This window comes from Salvelinus namaycush, chromosome 2, assembly GCF_016432855.1.
Source record: "Salvelinus namaycush isolate Seneca chromosome 2, SaNama_1.0, whole genome shotgun sequence".
NCBI lineage: Eukaryota > Metazoa > Chordata > Actinopteri > Salmoniformes > Salmonidae > Salvelinus > Salvelinus namaycush.
The window spans coordinates 58,504,250-58,526,735 of NC_052308.1; the positions used below are offsets into that span (position 1 = coordinate 58,504,250).

Sequence of the window (22,486 nt, forward strand, 5' to 3'; positions counted from 1 at the left end):
GGAGCCTTTTTCCCCTCTGTCCACCTCTCACCTTTCGTGGCGTCCTCTGTGGCAAGCACAAAGTAATAAAAAAAGATAAAGAGGGAAGACTAATTAGTGGGGAAAGTAGTGAGGGAGGTTTTCCAATTCTTTCCCTTCTTCCAAAGTGTGCACTTGCACCCTCCCTCTCATGGATTTAACAATGGTTGAAACTCCCTCAAGCCAACGCTTACACAAATACATTTATTTTAAATCCATGGCGGGCGCACACTTCTGGAGAAAGGGTAAAGAATCAGGGTGCAACCAGAGAGACAAAGGCAGATAGGGAACAAGGAAAGGGAAGAGATAGGCTGATGAGGACAATAAACTTGATTTGGGAAGATTCTGGTTTGAGGGGGAGGAAAGAGATGTTTGGGTGAATCACATTTCGGTCACATCCAAGTAGGTTAGGAAAAGAACAGGACAAAGAGTTTGGGAGCAAACACTCTCTGTGAAAGAGTAAGCAGGAGAGGGACATGGTGTGAGACAGGGAAAGAAAAGGGAAGAGTGAGGGGGTAGAAAGAAAGAGCGAAAGGGAGGAAAAGAAAAGAGAAAGAGGCGTTACATTAAAAAGGGAGATAATAGGTGTTCAAATAGGAGTGAAAGAGCCCGAGCAAGAGAAACAGAACATGCATAATATTCTGATTGATCAAGAGACGTGCGGCAGTCATTTCTTGCCCCCCCACCCTCCACTCCCGGGTCACCCACCTGCTCCCACAGGGTCTCGGCCACCTGGTCGATGACACTGCCCACCTCGCGGAACTCGCCGGAATACTTCACATAGGCCCAAAGGCAGAGCGCAGCCAGTGCCACGCCCATAATGAGATTACACACCGTGGCCACTGTGTTGATACCCAGGAAGCCCGTGACCAGCGACGCCACGTACATGGCGAACATGACGGCGAAGAGCGTGGCGGGCGTGCGCGCCGCGTAGAAGATGTTCTTGCCATCGTTGTGTTTGATGAAGTTAGTGAAGGCCTCGTCCAGCTCCGCTTCCAGCTGCTCCTGGTAGCACCGGCAGAAGTCCTCGCCGCCCATTTTCTTGACCGAGCGGAAGTGTTTGACCGCCACCTGCCGCAGGTTCGCGTGGCCGCACTCCAGTTGATCGGGGGCCATGTAGGGCTTGTCGCCTCCGCACACCTGGGAGAAAGGAGAGTTCGCCATGAGGGACAAACATACTGCAACTCATTTACTTATTGACTATTCAGTGTTTATTAAGCCCATATGGGCTGGGCATCTGCCAGATGCAAGACAATTTAATAGCAATCAATTATACACGCATTTCCAATCGCAAATCAACCCGTACCCTCTAAGTCTAGACACGTCTCTTTGCCACTCAGATCTGGGAAAACTACAATACCGGTCAAAAGTTTTAGAACACCTACTCATTCAAGGGTTTGTTTATTTTTACTATTTTCTACATTGTAGAATAATAGTGAAGATATCAAAACTATGAAATAATACATGGAATCATGTAGTAAACAAAAAAGTATTAAACAAATCAAAATATATTTTATATTCTTCAAAGTAGCCACACTTTGCCTTGATGACAGCTTTACACACTCTTGGCATTCTCTCAACCAACTTCACCCGGAATGCTTTACCAACAGTCTTGAAGGAGTACCCACATATTGGCACTTGTTGGCTGCTTTTCCTTTACTCTGCGGTCCGACTCATCCCAAACCATCTCAATTGGGTTGAGGTCTGGGGATTGTGGAGGCCAGGTCATCTGATGCAGCACTACATCACTCTGCTTCTTGGTAAAATAGCCCTTACACAGCCTGGAGGTGTGTGTTGGGTCATTGTCCTGTTGAAAAACAAATGATAGCCCCACTAAGCGCAAACCAGATGGGATGGCGTATCGCTGCAGTAACCATGCTGGTTAGGTGTGCCATGAATTCTAAATAAAATCAGACCGTGTCACCAGCAAAGCACCCCCACACCACAACACCTCCATGCTTTAAAGTGGGGAAAAACACATTTACATTACATTTAAGTCATTTAGCAGACGCTCTTATCCAGAGCGACTTACAAGTACATACATTCATACTTTTTTGTACTGGCCCCCCGTGGGAATCGAACCCACAACCCTGGCGTTGCAAGCGCCATGCTCTACCAACTGAGCTACACGGGACTTATGCGGAAATCATCCGTTCACCCACACCGTGTCTCACAAAGACACAGCGGATGGAACCAAATCTCTCCAATTTGGACTCAAGACCAAAGGACAAATTTCCACAAGTCTAATGTCCATTGCTCGTGTTTCTTGGTGTCCTTTAGTGGTTTCTACGCAGCAATTCGACCATGAAGGCCTGATTCACAGTCTCTTCTGAACAGTTGATGTTGAGATTTGTCTGTTAATTGAACTCTGAAGCATTTAATTGGGCTGCAATTTCTGAGGCTGGTAACTAATGAACTTATCCTCTGCAGCAGAATTAACTCTGGATCTTCCTTTCCTGTGGCGGTCCTCAGAGCCAGTTTCATCATAGCGCTTGATGGTTTTTGCGACTGCACTTGAAGAAAATTTCAAAGTTCTTGACATTTTCTGTATTGATTGACTTTCATGCCTTAAAGTAATGGACTGTCATTTCTCTTTGCTTATTTTGGCTGTTCTTGCCATAATATGGACGTTTACCAAATAGGGCCATCTTCTGTATACCACTCCTACCTTGTCACATCACAACTGACTGACTCAAACTCCTTAAGGAAAGAAATTCCACAAATTAATTAACCTGTTAATTGAAATGCATACCAGGGGACTACCTCATGAAGCTGGTTGAGAGAATGCCAAGAGTGTGCAAAGCTGTCATCAAGGCAAAGGGTGGCTATTTGAAGAATCTCAAATATATTTTGATTTGTTTAACACTTTGGTTACTACGTTATTTCATAGTTTTGATGTCTTCACTATTATTCTACGATGTAGAAAATAGTTTAAAAAAAAGCTTGAATGAGTAGGTGTTCTAAAAACTTTGACCGGTAGTGTACACTGAACTAAAATATAAAAAGCAACGTGTAGTGTTGGTCCCATGTTTCATGGAGCTGAAATAGAAGATCTCATAAATGTTCCATACAAAGCTTATTTCGCTTAATTTCATTCACAAATTAGTTTATATCCCTGTTAGTGAGTATTTCTCCTTTGCCAAGATAATCCATCCACCTGACAGGCGTGGCATATCAAGAAGAGGATTAAACAGCAATAACCATTACACAGTTGCACCTTGTGCTGGGGACAATAAAAGGCCACTAAAATGTGCAGTTTGTCACAACAGCACCACATACATCTGAAGTTGAGGGAGCGTGCATTTGGCATGCTGAGTGCAGGAATGTCCACCAGAGCTGTTGCCAGTGAATTTCATGGTTAATTCTCTACCATAAGCAGCCTCCAACATTGTTTTAGAGAATTTGGCAGTACGTTCAACCGTCCTCACAACGTGTAACCACGCCAGCCCAGGACCTCCACATCCGGCTTCTTCACCTGTGGGAGAGTCAGACCAGCCAACCGAACAGCTGATGAAACTGGAGTATTTCTGTCTGTAATAAAGCCTTTTAAATGGGGAAAAACTCATTCTGATTGGCTGGGCCTAGCTCCCCAGTGGGTGGGCCTATGCCCTCGCAGTTCCACCCATGGCTGCGCCCCTGCCCAGTCATGTAAAATCTATAGATTAGGACCTAATGAATTTATTTCATTTGACCGATTACCTTATGAACTGTAACTCAGTAAAATCATAAAAATTGTTGCATTTCTATTTTTGATCAGTATAGCTCAATACAGAAGAAACAACGTAAATGTGAACATCAGCACACCAGACTACACAGGAGTGCTATACACGGGACTAAATCAACCAAATCCTTTCAGATCTACAAGGAGCCATCGCATAGCTAGATGTAGGAGCTAGGAGGGCACAACTTTGCTGAGGGCAAAAGCAGAGCTATTTCCCCGAGTTTATTTAGAGCCGTCTAATGAAGATTGATGGTTAAATGGACAACAAAAAAACAAAACAAAAAAGCTTTACGACTAAATCAATCTTGAGTCAAATGTAGCTAGTAACACACGCCACAACTCATCCGCACAGATGAAAACGCTTCGACTGCTTTTATTAGTCAGTCATATGCTAAATTGGATGCTTAATATGGAAAGTAATTGTTCAATTACCTGCTCCATGCCTTTGTTGTAAATGTCTTTTGCGCCTGCAACAGCTGCGAGGTTGTTGGCTTCAGCCGTTGCCTAGGTGACAGCGGGAGAAAGCAGGGGGGGGAAAGCAGCCGTCCTGAGATTAGGTTCCTATGGTGCATCAACGATCTCCTACAGTCACATGAAATTCTACTCAAGTTTTAAAGAGCCTATATGGAATACGTGTTGCCTCTGGAGGTATTCTTGAGCCAAAAGGGCCCTCTAAATAGACAAAAATTGGTCAGACATGACTTCATTAGGACAGAAAGGGGCACAACTCCCCACACCCATGAGTAAAAGCATATATTGTTTGCTAATCTCTCATTGACTAAGTAACATAAATGGTATCAAAAGGCGTCAGGATGCAATGAATGTTCATGGCACAATACATTTGGTCAACTACAAGTGAAAACATGAGAATGTTTCAGGGTTGTATTTACAAGAACATTTTGCAACAGAAAACAAGCTTTCTAATTGGATAAATTCAGCTAGTGCCTCCCCGTTTTACCCCTCGTCTCAAACTATTCTATTCCATTTTGTGCCTACTGAACACAATCCAGTTATTTGTTAGGGGAATTTATCATTGACTATCTGGAGAGTGAACTACCTGTAACATTGACTTGGGATGAGGCAGCTCCTCCCCTTGGTATATTTTCATGTATGCCTGTGTCGAAAAAAATAAACAAGCAACAATTCTTTCAGAAGAAGAAAAGGTATAGAGGAGGAAAGGGTATATGAAAGTTGAGGCATAGAGAAAATAAAATGTTATTGGTCACATACACATATTTAGCAGATGTTATGGCGGGTGTAGTGAAATGCTTGAGTTCCTAGCTCCAACAGTGCAGTAGTATCTAACAATGAACACGAATCGCAAAGTAAAAGAATGGAATTAAGAAATATATAAATATTAGAACGAGAAATGTCGGAGTGGCATTGACTAGAATACAGTATATACATATAAAATGAGTAAAACAGTATGTAAGCATTATTAAAGTGACCAGTGATTCCACGTCTATGTCCATAGGGCAGCATCCGCTAAGGTGCAGGGGTTGAGTAACTGGCCGGCTAATGATGGCAAGGTATAAGCTCAGAAGGAATGTTTGAAACGATCAACTTACTTTAAAATACTGTACAAGGTCTCGGCACGTCACTTTGGATCCTCCGATTTCTTTCTCCACCAAGTTCTCCGGGGACAACAAGATTGGCACTAGGTTGACTAGCTCAGTCTTGAAATCGTCATCAATATCTAGAGGGGGAGACAAGTGGGAAATGCATTTCTTAAAGGTCTGTTGACATTTTCCTTTTAAAAACACCATCGGACCTTAAATGCAACTATATAAAGGCAAATCTGTTTGAGAACTTTGAAAGGTGACCTTCGTATTGTAATAGATGGCATTTATGTAGCACTTCTCTAAGATCCAAAAATACAAGTCCGCAGTGAACCATCTTCCCTAGGCACACCTGGATATCTGAGATGATTGATAGAGCATTACGGTAATAGCTTCACCTTACCTTCTGATTGGCTAGGTAGACATTTGACCATAGTGATTAGACCTATCCAATCGCTTCAGATAGACAGGAGTGCCTTGGGGTAGGGGCTGGTTTATTTGGAATTGACAGAGTTGGCTAGGGGGTACATTGACTAAAGCCTGTTTTAACATGGGCAGCGCCATCAACTGTCAACACACTCAGAAGTAGAAGAGGAAATCGACTACTTTAAAATAGAGCCAGCCCTCAATGGCGCTGTTCATGCTCTGAGACAAGGTGCACAATCTTTCCACAAGGGTAATTGAGCAACCTTTTCCTTCAGCGTACCTGTGAGTCTGCCATCAAAGTTGGGGTTGGTGGCCACCTTGAGGCCGGGGTGGGGCAGGAGGAAGCAGCCAATGTTAGAGAAGCAGGAGTGGATGTGCTTCCTGACATTCTGCAGCTCCTCGTGCTGGTTCTGTTTCACCTGCACACAGTGGAGAGACCCTTGCTTATTCAAGTAAATGGTTGGACAAATATAGTTCGAATTGGCCTGGTCTCACATCTGTTTGCGCTAAAAAACATGACGAAGGCAGCATAGCTTCCATCTATTCCTTCAGAACCCAAGTGTGCAGCTTTTCCTCTCCATGTGCTGTATAGTCTACTACTGGTCGTTGTCACGCCAATGTCATGTGCTGTATAGCCTACTACTGGTCGTTGTCGTGCCAACGTCATGTGCTGTATAGCCTACAACTGGTCGTTGTCACGCCAATGTCATGTGCTGTATAGCCTACTACTGGTCGTTGTCATGCCAATGTCATGTGCTGTATAGCCTACAACTGGTCGTTGTCACGCCAATGTCATGTGCTGTATAGCCCACTACTGGTCGTTGTCGTGCCAACGTCATGTGCTGTATAGCCTACTACTGGTCGTTGTCGTGCCAATGTCATGTGCTGTATAGCCTACTACTGGTCGTTGTCGTGCCAATGACCATAGGAGTTGGCAAGACTGCACAAACATAGGACAACAGGCTGTTTGAACAGCGTATGCAAAATTAGAACGTGTGTAAGTGCTTTAGTTCCTGAAATGTCAGATGTTAAAGCTCTTATTTTCTTAGAATGGAGCAAGTGAAAAAAATACGTACTTGTAATCTCTTCTCCAGGAAACTCTTGCCTCCCTCTAAGCCGTAAGAATGCTCGTAAGGGTAGCTCCAGTCTCGTATAAGAAACATTAAAGTCTGTTGTGAAAGTCAAGGAATAAATATTAAACAAGATTCTACAGGACTAATGATTTCACAAAATGTCAAGTAATGGCGGCCATATTGAATAAGACTCTAGAGATGCCCATTAGCTCCATCACAATTACTTAAAAATCTCCTCTTCATTATTATCCAATAAGAACGGCATTGCAGGCCATTCATTCAGGAAAGGCAGCAGAGAAATGCGATCATACCTGAAAGGGTTTCTCATAGATTTCTTCCAAGGCCAGCCTTCCATATTCAGTAAAGAGCTAGGTAGGGGAAAAACAAAAAGTCAGGGATAAAGCAGAGTAATACTCCACGTCCTTGTCAAAAAGGTCAGTCAGTCAGTCAATCTATTAATAACAAGGAGCCGTCTTGCAGCGGACTGTTGCCATCTAATAGGATAGTCATGTCAATAACACGCTTCATTTCAGAGTCGTCTGTTGAGTAGGTTTTAAAGAGGCTATATATACACATACATATATAAATAACTTTTGCTTCTAGGGGTGCTCTTGAGTCAAAAGGGGTACAGTCACATTTCAAGTCAAAATGTGACGTTCATTTAGCGTTTCAAACGTCCATATCTTTAACAAGGGAGGAAGCAGCTATACACTTCCATACAAGCGCTCTAATTGTGACCCACTAAGTACAATAGTTCCAACTGCATGGTCGATCATCAAAGGAACATCATGTAGACATTTCCCCCCGGAGGGCTGTGATATAACCTCAAAGTAAAGATCCTTTTCAAGTTGTTTGTGGAGTTCAACAGTCCAAGGCAGTGTTGAGGATTGGATTGTTCTGGAAGGGGGACTTAACAAACATGGACACACACACAAACCTGGAGATGTTGAAGGTCGTCTTCCTGCACATTCTGAGACAAGTTGTAAACCTAACGGGTGACAAAACATCAATAACCTGAAGTCTACATAGATCACATTTTTCAATCAATGTTTTGCATGAATTGAAAAGTTGGTACAGGGAGGGGGAAAGTCTGGTATTCAATCATAGTCTAGAACTAGCACATGACAGTATAACTTCATCAACTGTTCATTTAGCATGCATTAACACGCACGTCTCAGGAAAATCGCACATTTTTCAATTCCTCAATCCAGATACTTACTGGCGAAAAGGGGGATAGGTAGAGTGACATTCCTCGTCCAAACAGCTTAGAATCACCCATTATTGTTTGTTCAATAATGGCAATTAAACATACGCACATTGTAGATCTCCCCTACTTCTTTGAGCAGTGAATACCTTAATATAAAGGGTACACAATACTGTGAGGGGCGGGGGGGCATCATACCTGTACAGAGCTGGTCATGGTGCTCAACGCAAACAGCGTCGCACAATCTTTGATGGTCGATTGGCTGTCGAAAGCCCCCTGTGTGTCGATTAGAAGAACAGCAACCTGCAGAGAAAGGATAAATCAATTAATAAGTTGTATTCTTTACCAATCAAGGGGTATTAAATCAGTTGAAATAACCAATGGACAACTGGAAATCTTAAAATCGTGTCTTTAAAGGGACAATGCACTCCAAAATCGAAGTTTGTAAATCTGTTTTGTAAATGCAGCTATATGCCGCAATCCAAAATGAATCGAGACAATAAACGGCATATAGTTTACACATTTTACTGGTGGTGTTTGATATGGACTCATCTTGATTGTTTTAGCGGTCTGAAAATATCAAACTAACTTTGATTTTGGAGTGCAAAGTCTTAACTCAAACCTTAGTTGGGAGAAGCGACTTTGTATTTACCTTGCTCCCGTCTGGCTTGTCCACCACAAACACCTCGCTCCAGGCCAGGATGCCCGTGGTCTCCCTCTCGCAGCCCCCCCGCCAGGTGAAGCCCGTCAGTGGCTCCTCGTGCCCACCCAGCCAGGAGCAAGATGTCTGAAGAGTACACATCAAAGCAGGAGATTGGCGATCATATGAGCCATGTAGCTACAGTACCACGACTCTCGTTGGCTGAAACAGTCCTCTCAGAAACAACCTCTAGCCATCTCCCCTAGACAATTCATGTAAAACTGAAAGGTATAAGCGAGCAATATGGTCAAGGCCCGACCAAGCCTATTAGAGGGCAAGAAATACTACCATCCACTACAGTACCTGCTTATACCCATCATATATATTCCAGATATCCTTGTCTAGAAGCAAGATATTTTCTCTCTGGACCCTACTCTCATATTGAACACCCCTAACCCAGGCCCTCCCGTTTGCTAGCATACCCGAGTGGCATATTGATGGCGAACCCCGCTCAAACCTTGAGGGCCACACACACAAAAGAAGCCTTTATGCCTGGAATAAAGTTCTTGCAAAAGCCGGCCACAGTCCCAAGCATTGTGCTGCCCAAAAATCAGCTATAAGCACAGCTCAAATGGATTACGGTCACCCACCCTAAATGAGTTATGAACAGCAAACAGGTTTAGCAAGTTGTGGCAGAAATCCTGATAAGTTTACTCCCTAAGCATCCAATGAATGGAGTGAATTAATTCCTCACAGCTTGTAGTTTCACTGAGTGAAAAGTATGAGGACAATGTTTTCCAACTCAAGATAAGCATCTCTGGTTGGTTGTGTGATTTAATCTAATGAGTTGTTTGAAGTCACTGTAACATTTTCAAGCAGGGCCAATAGTGTACTGAATTTCAAAGGACACTTCATGTTAGCAGATGTCCCAAAGCACCGCCAGGTAGCCCAACAGGCAATATTTTCAATAAGTGATACTGGATCATTTCACAGCGCATCTGCAGAAAATAGCTCTTCAATGCGGCGAAACACCACAGGTCATAAAGCACTCAAACTCACAAAGTTCACCAGACATGTGACATGAGCCGTGGTCCAGTTCTCACAAGGGTTTGACAATGGGTTTTCTCCGGTCGGGGCAAGTAGGCCAGACCTGTACTGGGTCACCAAGTGAATTTCTACTTGGAAATCTACTGGCGTCTATCTACTTAGCCAAAAGCATGAGTTTACTTTCAACAACAACAACGGGCGAGAGTTAATGTTGAACCCTGCCTCATATTCTAGTATGTTCCAGACTGGCAGGTTGAGAGCCACTGTGTTTGCATTGTAACCTGTGTATTTCCATATCTGGTGGGTCAGAGCAGGTGTGTTGTCAGTATAGGCTGCACACACAAACACGCACGCGGCCACATAATGTGTTGTGAAAAGTGTTTTAAATTGTATTTGCCTTAACTTCTTGAGGGCCGGGGGCAGTATTCGGAAATTCGGATGACTGACGTGCCCAAAGTAAACTGCCTGTTACTCAGGCCCAGAAGCTAGGATATTGGTAGTATTGGATAGAAAACACTCTGAAGTTTCTAAAACTTAAAATGTCTGAGTATAACAGAACTGATATGGCAGGCAAAAACCTGAGGAAAAACCATCAAACATTTTTTTTTTGTGGTCTCTGCCCATTCAAATCCTTGTTATTGGGAAAACCTCCCAGATTGCAGTTCCTAGGGCTTCCACTAGATGTCAACAGTCTTTAGAAAGAGTTTCAGGCTTGTTTTTTGAAAAATTAGCTAGAATTTGTAGTTTTTCTAGGTGGCTCCCATTTTGACTGTAGTATTGTGTCACGCGTGGATGAGGGCGCGCACTTCGTTATTTATCTCCGGTAATGAACATACTATTCTCCGTCTTAAATTTGATCGTTTATTTACATATTAGGGTACCTCAGGATTGATTAGAAACGTTGTTTGACTTGTTTGGACGAAGTTTATTGTTAACTTTTGGGATTCCTTTGTATACATTTTGAACGAAGGAAACAGGTGGATTACTGAATCAAGCGCGCCAACTAAACTGACTTTTTTGGGAAATAAAGGACTTTATCGGACAAAACGGACATTTGATGTGTAGCTGGGACTGCAAACAGAGGAGGATCTTCAAAAGGTAAGTGATTTATTTTATCATTATTTCTGACTTTTGTGACGCCTCTGCTTGTTTGGAAAATGTTTGTAATACTTTTGTACGCGGGGCGCTGTGCTCAGATAATCGCATGGTATGCTTTCGCCGTAAAGCCTTTTTGAAATCTGACAAAGCGGCTGGATTAACAAGAAGTTAAGCTTTTAAACGATGTAAGACACTTGCATTTTTATTAATGTTTAATATTACGATTTTGTATTTTGAATTTGGCGCGCTCCGATTTCACCGGATGTTGTCGAATTTGATCCCGTTAACAGGATTTCCGTACTAAGAGGTTAATGTTGCTGGTCCCCAGGAAGAGTAGCTGGAATCCTTAATAAATACAAAATACAACTAATTCTACATGTAACGATGTATGCCTATGTACATATACTACATAAGCCTGTGTGTTTCCTCTCCTGGTTGTAGGTCACATGTATAACAGTCCTGGTTATTAGATATAGGCCGGTGTGATGAGAAATTACATATTTACCTGATTTGTTTGATATTAGAGGTCGACCGATTATGATTTTTCAACGCCGATACCGATTATTGGAGGACCAAAAAAGCCGATACCGATTAAATCGGCCGATTTTTAAAATGTATTTGTAATAATGACAATTACAACAATACTGAATGAACACTTATTTTAACTTAATATAATACATCAATAAAATAAATTTAGCCTCAAATAAATAATGAAGCATGTTCAATTTGGTTTAAATAATGCAAAAACAAAGTGTTGGAGAAGAAAGTAAAAGTGCAATATGTGCCATGTAAGAAAGCTAACGTTTAAGTTCCTTGCTCAGAACATGAGAAAATATGAAAGCTGGTGGTTCCTTTTAACATGAGCCTTCAATATTCCCAGGTAAGAAGTTTTAGGTTATAGTTATTATAGGAATTATAGGACTATTTCTCTCTACGATTTGTATTTCATATACCTTTGACTATTGGATGTTCTTATAAGCACTTTAGTATTGCCAGTGTAACAGTATAGCTTCCATCCCTCTCCTCGCCGCTACCTGGGCTCGAACCAGGAACACATCGACAACAGCCACCCTCGAAGCAGCGTTACCCATGCAGAGCAAGGGGAACAACTACTCCAAGTCTCAGAGCGAGTGACGTTTGAAACGCTATTAGCGCGCACCCCGCTAACTAGCTAGCCATTTCACATCGGTTACACCAGCCTAATCTCGGGAGTTGATAGGCTTGAAGTCATAAACAGCACAATGCTTGAAGCATTGCGAAGAGCTGCTGGCAAAACGCACAAAAGTGCTGTTTGAAAGAAATACGAGCCTTAGGTCATTAATATGGTCGAATCCGTAAACTATCATCTCGAAAACAAAACGTTTATTCTTTCAGTGAAATACGGAACCGTCCCGTATTTTATCTAACGGGTGGCATCCATAAGTCTAAATATTCCTGCTACATTGCACAACCTTAAATGTTATGTCATAATTACGTAAATTTCTGGCAAATTAGTTCGCAATGAGCCAGGCGGCCCAAACTGTTGCATATACCCTGACTCTGCGTGCAATGAACGCAAGAGAAGTGACACAATTTCACCTGGTTAATATTGCCTGCTAAACTGGATTTATTTTAGCTAAATATGCAGGTTTAAAAATATATACTTCTGTGTATTGATTTTAAGAAAGGCATTGATGTTTATGGTTAGGTACACGGAGCAACGACAGTCCTTTTTCACGAATGCGCACCGCATCGATTATGTGCAACGCAGGACACGCTAGATAAACTAGTAATATCATCAACCATGTGTAGTTATAACTAGTGATTATGATTGATTGATTTTTATAAGATAAGTTTAATGCTAGCTAGCAACTTACCTTGGCTTCTTACTGCATTTGCGTAACAGGCAGGCTCCTCGCGAGGCAGGTGGTTAGAGCGTTGGACTAGTTAACCGTAAGGTTACAAGATTGAATCCCTGAGCTGACACGGTAAAAATCTGTCGTTCTGCCCCTGAACAAGGCAGTCATTGAAAATAAGAATGTGTTCTTAACTGACTTGCCTAGTTAAATAAAGGAGTAAAACAATTAATCGTAATATCAATAAAAAAAATATATAAACTAGTCAGACTCAATCTCACAGGCAGAAAGTCGCATTACCAAGGTAACCTGTGAACATTTGTCTCATCGGTGATATTTTTTGTTAAAAAATAACTCGGTCACAAACATATGAAATATACCACATTACTTCTTACTAGTAATACATATGTTTTAGAAACATTACAAAGCACGCGCAGCCATTTTAATGGGTTTTGTGTCATTTCACCGAAAAAATATTTTGGCTGGTCAAAAAAAAAATCTGGCTGGTAGATTTACCTGCCACAGCGACTGTTGGAACAAAAAGTTAATTTTAGGCCCTGATTTTAGGCCCCTCATGTAGCCTGTACAAGGAAAGCCTGTGTATAACCTCACCTGGTTGTACATGAAGCGCAGCATGAAGTCCAGCAGGAAGGACTTGCCCTTGCGGAAGGCACCGGCCACCGACACCACCACCACGTTGAGGTCGCGCACATGCTCCTGCAGCAGGATGCGCTCCAGCGCCGCCTCGTCGAGCTCAAAGGCGTGGTCGTCCTCGTGAGCCACAACGATCTGGATCGGCCTGGCCGACAAGGCATCTTCTTCATCTTCCTCCAACAACAGGGCCTCCTCTTCCTCAGGGCTCATCTTATGAGGCACACCCTCCACCCCATGCTCACCTGGTAGAGATGTTTAGAATCATTAAAGGGAAGATCCTCAATTCATAGAGAATGTCCACCCCAAATCAGAGTTTGTTAAACATTTTCAAACCTGAAAGTGGTTACTGGTTAGATAAAGTGGATATTGCACACAGATACCTGCATATGCCTACTAGTTCACCCACAATATAAATTAAACTCCTCTAACTCTTAAACTCCTCTAAGTTGTGTCATACTGCGGCACACCTTGCGGGCTGATGCAGCATGTTATTTGTCAGCCATTTTTTCTATTAATGCAAGTTATTACTAGTTTGACTACCAGAGGGCATCTTTGAGAAGCATTTGATAGTCTTCCGTATCGACATTACCAGAGAATTTAAAACCTTTTGTAATAACATCGTATTGATTTTTAAAAATGTAGCTTAATTAATATTATGGTGTTTCTAATCAGAGAAAAACGAAACCATCAGGGTTTCCGTTAGGATGGGAATGGAAAATATGGAGCTGTACAACGGGACGAAGGAGTAGGCTGTCCTTGTATATAAGAATTTGTTCTAAATTGACTTGCCTAGTTAAATAAATGTTACACTAAGAGCATAACATTTCTGCACCCTAATTTTCTAATTCTTGTCTAAACAATACCCATCTCATTGATTTATCAAGACCAGTCCCCATGCTTGTCTCAGAGGAGCACGAAACAGTGCTAAAATGTTTGTAGGCTTTTGCTTCTAACTTCAATATGCTCTTTAAAAATAAGACCTACAACATTTAACAGTATATCTATAAAAAAAAATAAAAAAAAAATAAAAATTCTATGATTACAATAATTAAATTTAAAGGATTGGAGGACTATATTAACATCTAACGGGCATTTTCCGTTAGATGTTCTCCGATATTCTCACAGATCCTAAGGGGCTTTTATATAATTCAAAATTAATTAATAATAAATCGCTTTGTTTAAAAAGTAACGATATTGGAGATTTCGTTTTCATTTAACCTGGAGTGAGCGAGAAAAAGGCCATTCTTTAACATGGGGTGAGACACTCACTAATTTGTAAATAAAACCAGTTTGTCATTTAGAATTATTTCTGGAGAAACCTAACTTGATTATTTAGCAGATATCACTTCCTTAAATTCAGTCAACACATATCTTAAGAATATTATGGAATATTTGAAATAGACATCCACAGCGGGAAGGCTATGTATTCTGTGCCCATTGGTGTTCTCTCTTCGGTTACACATCCTTGGAATAGCAGAACAGCATAACGGTCCGGGCAGCCCTTGTTGCGCCTGGTGAGCAGTTGGTCAAGTTTTGTTGTCAGAAGAGGAGTGGAAATGTCAGGGTGAACAGAAGACCTGACGAACCCGCCACGTATGTTGACTCTGCCCGTCGGAGTTGTAGTTCCAGAGCTCACAGTTGTGCCTGGCATGGATTGTGACTCCATCTCGTTCCTCGCCCTTTTCAACACGAGTGAGTCAATGATTCGTCTGACAAACAAAGAACTTTGTGTCCTGCAAGCCCAGGCATGGATCAAATCTGGCGGAGACATTCAATAACGTCATCTTCACAGACGAATCAACCGTGGCTTTTGAGCAATTTGATCAAAATTGCCAAAGAAAAAAAAGATCAAGAAGATTAACGAAAGCATAAAGACGTTGAACAAATGTTGTTTTGAGTTAGAAATGTAACACTTTAGAGTACTTAAGCATTGAATACATTTCAAATTGAGGGATTTTCACAACAGTAGCCGGGCTATAAAAAGTCTATTGTCCTGATAATAGGAAACATTTGCATGATGGGCTACATTATTGTAACCAATGTCACAAGTTGTATCTACCTTTCCAATTACTTTTAGAGTTTGGGATTTACAAATGTGCGCTTTCATTAATTAGTTACATTGTTTTAGTTCGAACGAGCAGATTCTTTAAATTATTGTTTTATGTAGGATGCTACATTTGACCAGTTGCAATTGTAAGTAAGCCAAATAAATAAAAACATCCTACTTCTATTAGGCTGTTAAGCCTCAGCCTACCACAGACAGTTAAGTTATTTTATATAGGTCTAGGCTCCGAAGAAATAGACTCCAATTAAGCCCTTCTGTTGTTTGTAAAGTCAAATTAAAATGAAGATAGTTGAAATGAATTGCTCGACTGGTGTAGGTTCTCCATCTATTGGTGTGCAACACTTGCATAACACGTTAGCTATATTTTAAGCACCAGGCACTGTTCTTCACTTATTGATTGCGCTGCGGTTGCAGACAGTTGTTTTTTGAAATTGAACCTTTATTTAACTAGGCAAGTCAGGTAAGAACAAATTCTTATTTACAACGACGGCCTACCGTGGCCAAACCCGGAAGAGACTGGGCCAATTATTCGCTGCCCTATGGCACACCCAATCACGGACGGATGTGATACAGCCTGAATTCAAACCAGGGACTGTGGTAAAGCCTCTTGCACCGAGATGCAGTGCCTTAGACGGCTGCGCCACTCGGGAGCAATGACCAAAATATATAACCACAACAAAAAAAAGAAACGTCCCCTTTTCAGGACCCTGTCTTTCAAAGATAATTCGTAAAAATCTAAATTACTTCACAGATCTTCATTGTAAAGGGTTTAAACACTGTTTCCAATGCTTGTTCAATGAACCATAAACAATTAATGAACATGCACCTGTGGAACGGTTGTTAAGACACTAACAGCTTACAGACGGTAGGCAATTAAGGTCACAGTTATGAAAAATGCTCAGGTTCCCTGCTCATCTGCGTGAATGTGCCTTAGGCATGCTGCAAGGAGGCATGAGGACTTCAGATGTGTCCAGGGCAATAAATTGCAATGTCCATACTGTGAGACGCCTAAGACAGACCTACACGGAGACAGGTCGGACAGCTGATAGTCCTCACAGTGGCAGACGACGTGTAACAAATGCACAGGACCGATGCACCCAAACATCACACCTGTGGGACAGGTACAGGATGGCAACAACTGCCCGAGTTACACCAGGAACGCACAATCCCTCCATCAGTGCTCAGACTGTCCGCAATAGGCTGAGAGAGACTGGACTGAGGGCTTGTAGGCCGGTTGTAAGGCAGGTCCTCACCAGACATCACCGGCAACAACGTCACCTATGGGCACAAACCCACCGTCGCTGGACCAGACAGGACTGGCAAAAAGTGCTCTTCACTGATGAGTTGTGGTTTTGTCTCACCAGGGGTGATGGTCGGATTCGCGTTTATCATTGAAGGAATGAGAGTTACACCGAGGCCTGTACTCTGGAGCGGAATCGATTTGGAGGTGGGGTCCATCATAGTCTGGGGCGGTGTGCCACAGCATCATCGGACTGAGCTTGTTGTCATTGCAGGCAATCTCAACGCTGTGCATTACAGCGAAGACATCCTCCTCCCTCATGTTGTACCCTTCCTGCAGGCTCATCCTGACATGACCCTCCAGCATGACAATGCCACCAGCCATACTGCTCGTTCTGTGCGTGATTTCCTGCAAGACAGCACATCTGGGACTGGTTGGGTCGGAGGGTGAGGGCTAGGGCCAATCCCCCCAGAAATGTCCTGGAACTTGCAGGTGCCTTGGTGGAAGAGTGGGGTAACATCTCACAGCAAATAAATGCAGTTGACAGTGAGAGGATGTTTGTGTTTTTGCAGAGTGTACACACACACTTTTTTCCCCCAGAACATTAACCATGTGTAGTTAGATGTGGAAAGATGGATACAAATGTTTTGTTGCAAGTTGGGGGGGGGGGGGGTTCACACCTGACTTGGCTATTAGATAATTATTTAGTAAAGGTTGAACAGTCTACTGTTCTGCTACGCTTGTGAAAAAGTATTATTCGTTTTTCCCCTTTCCACATGTTAAAGATTCCAATTCATAGTGTTTTTTAGCCACAATCGGCCCCAACATCAATTAGTACATTTTGGCACAGTCGATAGCATGCTGGACTTCGGGCTAAAATGATGAGGGTTCGAAAACCTGCTCCCTACTTGTTTCATTACATTATGCCGTCTCAGAGCAAATAGCCTGGATTGTTACTCCCATCTCATTCATCGTCCTCTTCCACGTGTCATTCTTCACCTGAGTGGCTCGCTTGTGGGCGTGCTGGCAGGATGTACTGTTTTTTATTCTGTATATATGAATTACAAATCAGCCTTTACTTAAATCATGTTTCTAGTCTATTGCATAGTTACAATGTGTAATCATTGATGTCCCAGGCGCGGTAAACACTGTTGAAGTGTATAATTGTAATACATACATGCAAACACAGCATCATTCAAATAATGGAGTTTGATACACCCGGTATTGGATATGGCTGAAAAACTTGCCAAATAGCAATTTCTGTAAATTAACTCGATGACAAAAAAATATGCACAATCATTTGTCTTGACATCAACTAACATTCCTCTCAATTGTACATTTTTTGCTTGACTCGTTATGACGTTATAATTATTTAAATTTGCTTCCACCGTAATGTTTTGTCAGCAATCTTTGCTGAAGAAAGTCACCATGGAAGGGTGGCTCGCGTCAAATTTGTCATTGGAACCACTCGATATGATTGGACATATAAAAACCTTGGGACCCAAAAGCATAATGAGTGCTCTAACTCCCCCTTGCGGTGGTCTGGAGCAATGAAGCAGTGATGCTGGTTACCTCTAAGTCCTGTGGTGTAAGCTCGCAACTTTTAAAAGAAAGTACCCCTGTACTCTGCAGTGAACCAGATTAGAGGTCGACCGATTAAATCGGAATGGCCGATTAATTAGGGCCGATTTCAAGTTCATAACAATCGGAAATCGGTAATTTTTAACACACCTTTATTTAAACATCAATGCCTTTATTAAAATCAATACACAGAAGTATATATTTTTAAACCTGCATATTTAGCTAAAAGAAATCCAGGTTAGCAGGCAATGTTAACTAGGTGAAATTGTGTCACTTCTCTTGCGTTCATTGCACGCAGAGTCAGAGTATATGCAACAGTTTGGGCCGCCTGGCTCATTGCGAACTAATTTGCCAGAATTTTACGTAATTATGACATAACATTGAAGGTTGTGCAATGTAACAGGAATATTTAGACTTATGGATGCCACCCGTTAGATAAAATACGGGACGGTTCTGTATTTCACTGAAAGAATAAACGTTTTGTTTTCGAGATGATAGTTTCTGGATTCGACCATATTAATGACCTAAGGCTCGTATTTCTGTGTGTTATTATGTTATAATTAAGTCTATGATTTGATAGAGCAGTCTGACTGAACGATGGTAGGCACCAGCAGGCTCGTAAGCATTCATTCAAACAGCACTTTCGTGCATTTTGCCAGCAGCTCTTCGCAATGCTTCAAGCATTGTGCTGTTTATGACTTCAAGCCTATCAACTCCCGAGATTAGGCTGGTGTAACCGATGTGAAATGGATAGCTAGTTAGCGGGGTGCGCGCTAATAGCGTTTCAAACGTCACTCGCTCTGAGACATGGAGTAGTTGTTCCCCTTGCTCTGCATGGGTAACGCTGCTTCGAGGGTGGCTGTTGTCGATGTGTTCCTGGTTCGAGCCCAGGCAGCGGCGAGGAGAGGGATGGAAGCTATACTGTTACACTGGCAATACTAAAGTGCCTATAAGAACATCCAATAGTCAAAGGTATATGAAATACAAATCGTAGAGAGAAATAGTCCTATAATTCCTATAATAACTACAACCTAAAACTTCTTACCTGGGAATATTGAAGGCTCATGTTAAAAGGAACCACCAGCTTTCATATGTTCTCATGTTCTGAGCAAGGAACTTAAATGTTAGCTTTCTTACATGGCACATATTGCACTTTTACTTTCTTCTCCAACACTTTGTTTTTGCATTATTTAAACCAACCATTATTTGAGGCTAAATTTATTTTATTGATGTATTATATTAAGTTAAAATAAGTGTTCATTCAGTATTGTTGTAATTGTCATTATTACAAAGAAATAAAAATTGGCCAATTAATCGGTATCGGCTTTTTTGGTCCTCCAATAATCGGTATCAGCGTTGAAAAATCATAAATTGGTCGACCTCTAAACCAGATCAAGATGCCCGGATGTCAAAGGTTTTTGTTTTCTAAATGTTTGGAGTGTTAGCTAGCAGCGAGTTGGTGTCTGTCTGGTGTCCTTTCTGCTTCCTGTTTCTCTACGGTGTGGTTAAGACAGGCAGTCTATGGTCTGAGAGGTAGTCTACGCCCACTCCGATCACACCAGTAAGGTTCTTGAAAGAGATGAAAATAGTTTAACTTGTGGGAACCGTCTTTTTAAAACATCAGAAACAACAGACTGCAGTCATAACAATAATGGGTCCCAGTCATAAGTCACAAGCTTGGATGTCAAAAGTTCTTGAAGCCAAAGTAACAACTTTCAAGTCAAATGATACGAGAGCAGTAATCATGAGTAGGCCTAAATGACTATCTATTCACGATTCATTTGATGGATGCAATTCAATGAAGTTGAACTACAATAATATGCTGATGTTCTCTGAATAGTTGAGCTGCTCTTTGGGTGAAACTGAGCTGAAAGAATACTGTCTCTGTACCATACGCTCACTGAAATGCACAACAGGAAACAACGTGGCCGGAACTGGGTTGCCAAGTTTGTGAATGGGTAAGAAACAAACATTGGTTAGAGCAGTTATAACACACACACACCTAGATTGCAGACTGTGCAGCCCTGCCAGCGCGACATCAACTCGGCCTCCTCGGCCCATTGTTTCGTTAATAAAGTCTGTGGGCTCTGGTTCAGTTCCCCCTTGTCCTTTCAAGGACAGTTAGCCCATTGGGGGGGGGCACACGCAGCCACCCTCATCACATTACAGTAGATGACACTGCAGTAATCGCCAGCCAGTCGGGGAGGATGGGAGACAACTAAAGCCCCCGTCGTTTCAGACTACATGAGTACGACATTTAAGGGGGTTTAAAGGCAAAGCAACCAGTCATGTGCTAATCGCTATGCTAATCGAACAACTTGATAGACATCTACACAACAAGCAACTGTTCATCATATCCATGGCCTTGACTGACCATGACAGTGGGGGGGGGGGGGGGGGGGGGTTTTGACCACCATGACCGGACCCATCGTATATACTTCATATGGGCAATAAGGGTGCTTGACTGGGCAACTCAATGGGCATCTATTAGGCTTCAAATAAATACTTGTCTCAGACCAAGTCAATCAATCAAAACACATAAGTCTCAGACCAGGGCACAGCAGGTAACATCCGGACAATTCCGACACAAACCTAAACCTGAACTAAAAAGCACGTTCAATGGAGAATCCTGTGGCCGGAAAATGTCTGTAGAGGCATAGGCCGACACCTAGCGTGGCACCAGAATGGGCATCCACAGCCGTGGAGGGTTCAAAGTGTGCCTTTGTTCGTGACCAGCACCAGCTAAACGCACCTGGAGTCGCACTGTTACAACTGGAATGGAACAAAAACCCGCACACGGCAGCCCTCCGGGAAACCTAATCTAGAGTAACTGCCAGAGGATGACCATTCACAATGTCTCCATCTGGCTAGGCTGCATTCCAAACTTGAAAGCCTACTCACTAGCCTCCGTCACTGTCTACTCCACCTTCAAAGAGCTGAAAGGACTGAATGTGTTTAGGCCTATGCCATAGCTGGCTGGGCAATATGGCTTTCAGATTGCAAGGGGAGTTGGAAGATGGACTGAAAAGGGTTAGCAGAGGGAAGGAGATTTAAGATGGGATTCGACACAGTTTCATAAAACTGGTGAACTCATTGGTTCTAACAGTAAAACAAACCCCCTATGAGGATAAAAGCTCCTTTGGCCAAATTAGCAGCTGGAGGTCAATGCTGCTGGGAGGAGCGAGTGATGAACGATTTGACTAAGTACAGGATGAGAGCGAGTTCTCATGGCTGAGGACGACTTTCTGCATTATTTAGAGCGCTTTGCTCATATACCAACGTGTCATCATGCCAAACGTCAGGGGACCAGCCAAGATGGGTGCGAGTCACAAAAGAAGAGCCAACTAGAAGGTGCTTTTTTTGAGCTCTCCCAGCGGTGCCGCTGAGGAACTACAGCAAGCACACTGGTTTTGTTTGGAACACCGCCTGCATCCCCACCATCACGCAATTACTGTTCACGCAACCCAAAAAACATCTCATTATAAATAGCGCAATTTGGGTCAAGTGGGCATAATTTGAAAGCTTGTTCTATTTATTGCCAAGTTCTAAGATACGATCTTAGTTTTAGACTTTCACAGGGCAGTTCAGAGAAAGCGATCGTCATTTCAGTGCGCATAGAAAGGAGTCATGTCAGTAGTGACAAGGGCAAGAAAAGAAAAAAAATCTATACAGTTACATTATTTGAACATACATATCGTTTTGATATTATTGCAGTATTATTTTTTTGCACTAGTTGCCTGTACCTTCACCAAAACTCCAGGATACTTCCTTCATAGCTTATAGCCCTCTTTTTTAAAATAGGGAACCAAATGGTTTCCAACACTTCATTTCCATGACTGATTTTCTCATGGTTCCCTAGTCCCTCTGCAGCAAACATATGGTGATCAATAGCCTGTTTAGTACGTCGCAATAAAAACCACAGTATAGAATCGCAATACATATCGTATCGACACAAAAGTATGATAATATTGTGAGGTCCCTGGCAATTCCCAGCCCTAGCATTCAGATGTGTTCTGTGGCAAATTTTCTTTACAATAGACAAACTGAAAAAAAAGCGCAGTGTTCAGAACAACCCAGGATATGACGCCATGTCATCTTGTAACTGTACATCAAACATAGCGATCATAAACACTGACACTGTATATGACGAGTTTCATGATACGGAAATGTGAAGTGCACATTTGGACTCATAGCTGTTTGGCTGAAATGACATCAGTGGCATGTATTATAGCCTAATCTTCAACATCTCCTCTTTCAAAATACTGGTCTCTTAAATTTACAGAATTTCCCTTGGACAACAAAACATTTGCAAAAGTCGCCCAAAT

At 42.3% G+C, this 22,486-nt stretch overlaps 1 protein-coding gene across 2 annotated transcripts in view; it reads right to left on the bottom strand.

Annotated features, from left to right (window-relative positions):
• Nucleotides 1–22,486, bottom strand: part of LOC120065044 (atlastin-2-like) — a 28,086-nt gene that overhangs the window by 562 nt on the left and 5,038 nt on the right. The window contains exons 2-12 of one of the 2 annotated variants that reach the window (XM_039015708.1): nt 13,234–13,517; nt 8,654–8,788; nt 8,200–8,304; nt 7,735–7,785; nt 7,109–7,165; nt 6,801–6,893; nt 6,005–6,143; nt 5,308–5,435; nt 4,797–4,853; nt 4,172–4,243; nt 727–1,158 (exon numbers count right to left, since the gene is read on the bottom strand). In XM_039015708.1, the coding sequence (XP_038871636.1) occupies nt 727–1,158; nt 4,172–4,243; nt 4,797–4,853; nt 5,308–5,435; nt 6,005–6,143; nt 6,801–6,893; nt 7,109–7,165; nt 7,735–7,785; nt 8,200–8,304; nt 8,654–8,788; nt 13,234–13,517 (1,553 nt within the window). The remainder of the gene's footprint in view (nt 1–726; nt 1,159–4,171; nt 4,244–4,796; nt 4,854–5,307; nt 5,436–6,004; nt 6,144–6,800; nt 6,894–7,108; nt 7,166–7,734; nt 7,786–8,199; nt 8,305–8,653; nt 8,789–13,233; nt 13,518–22,486) is intronic. The other variant, XM_039015717.1, reaches the window with a different exon arrangement.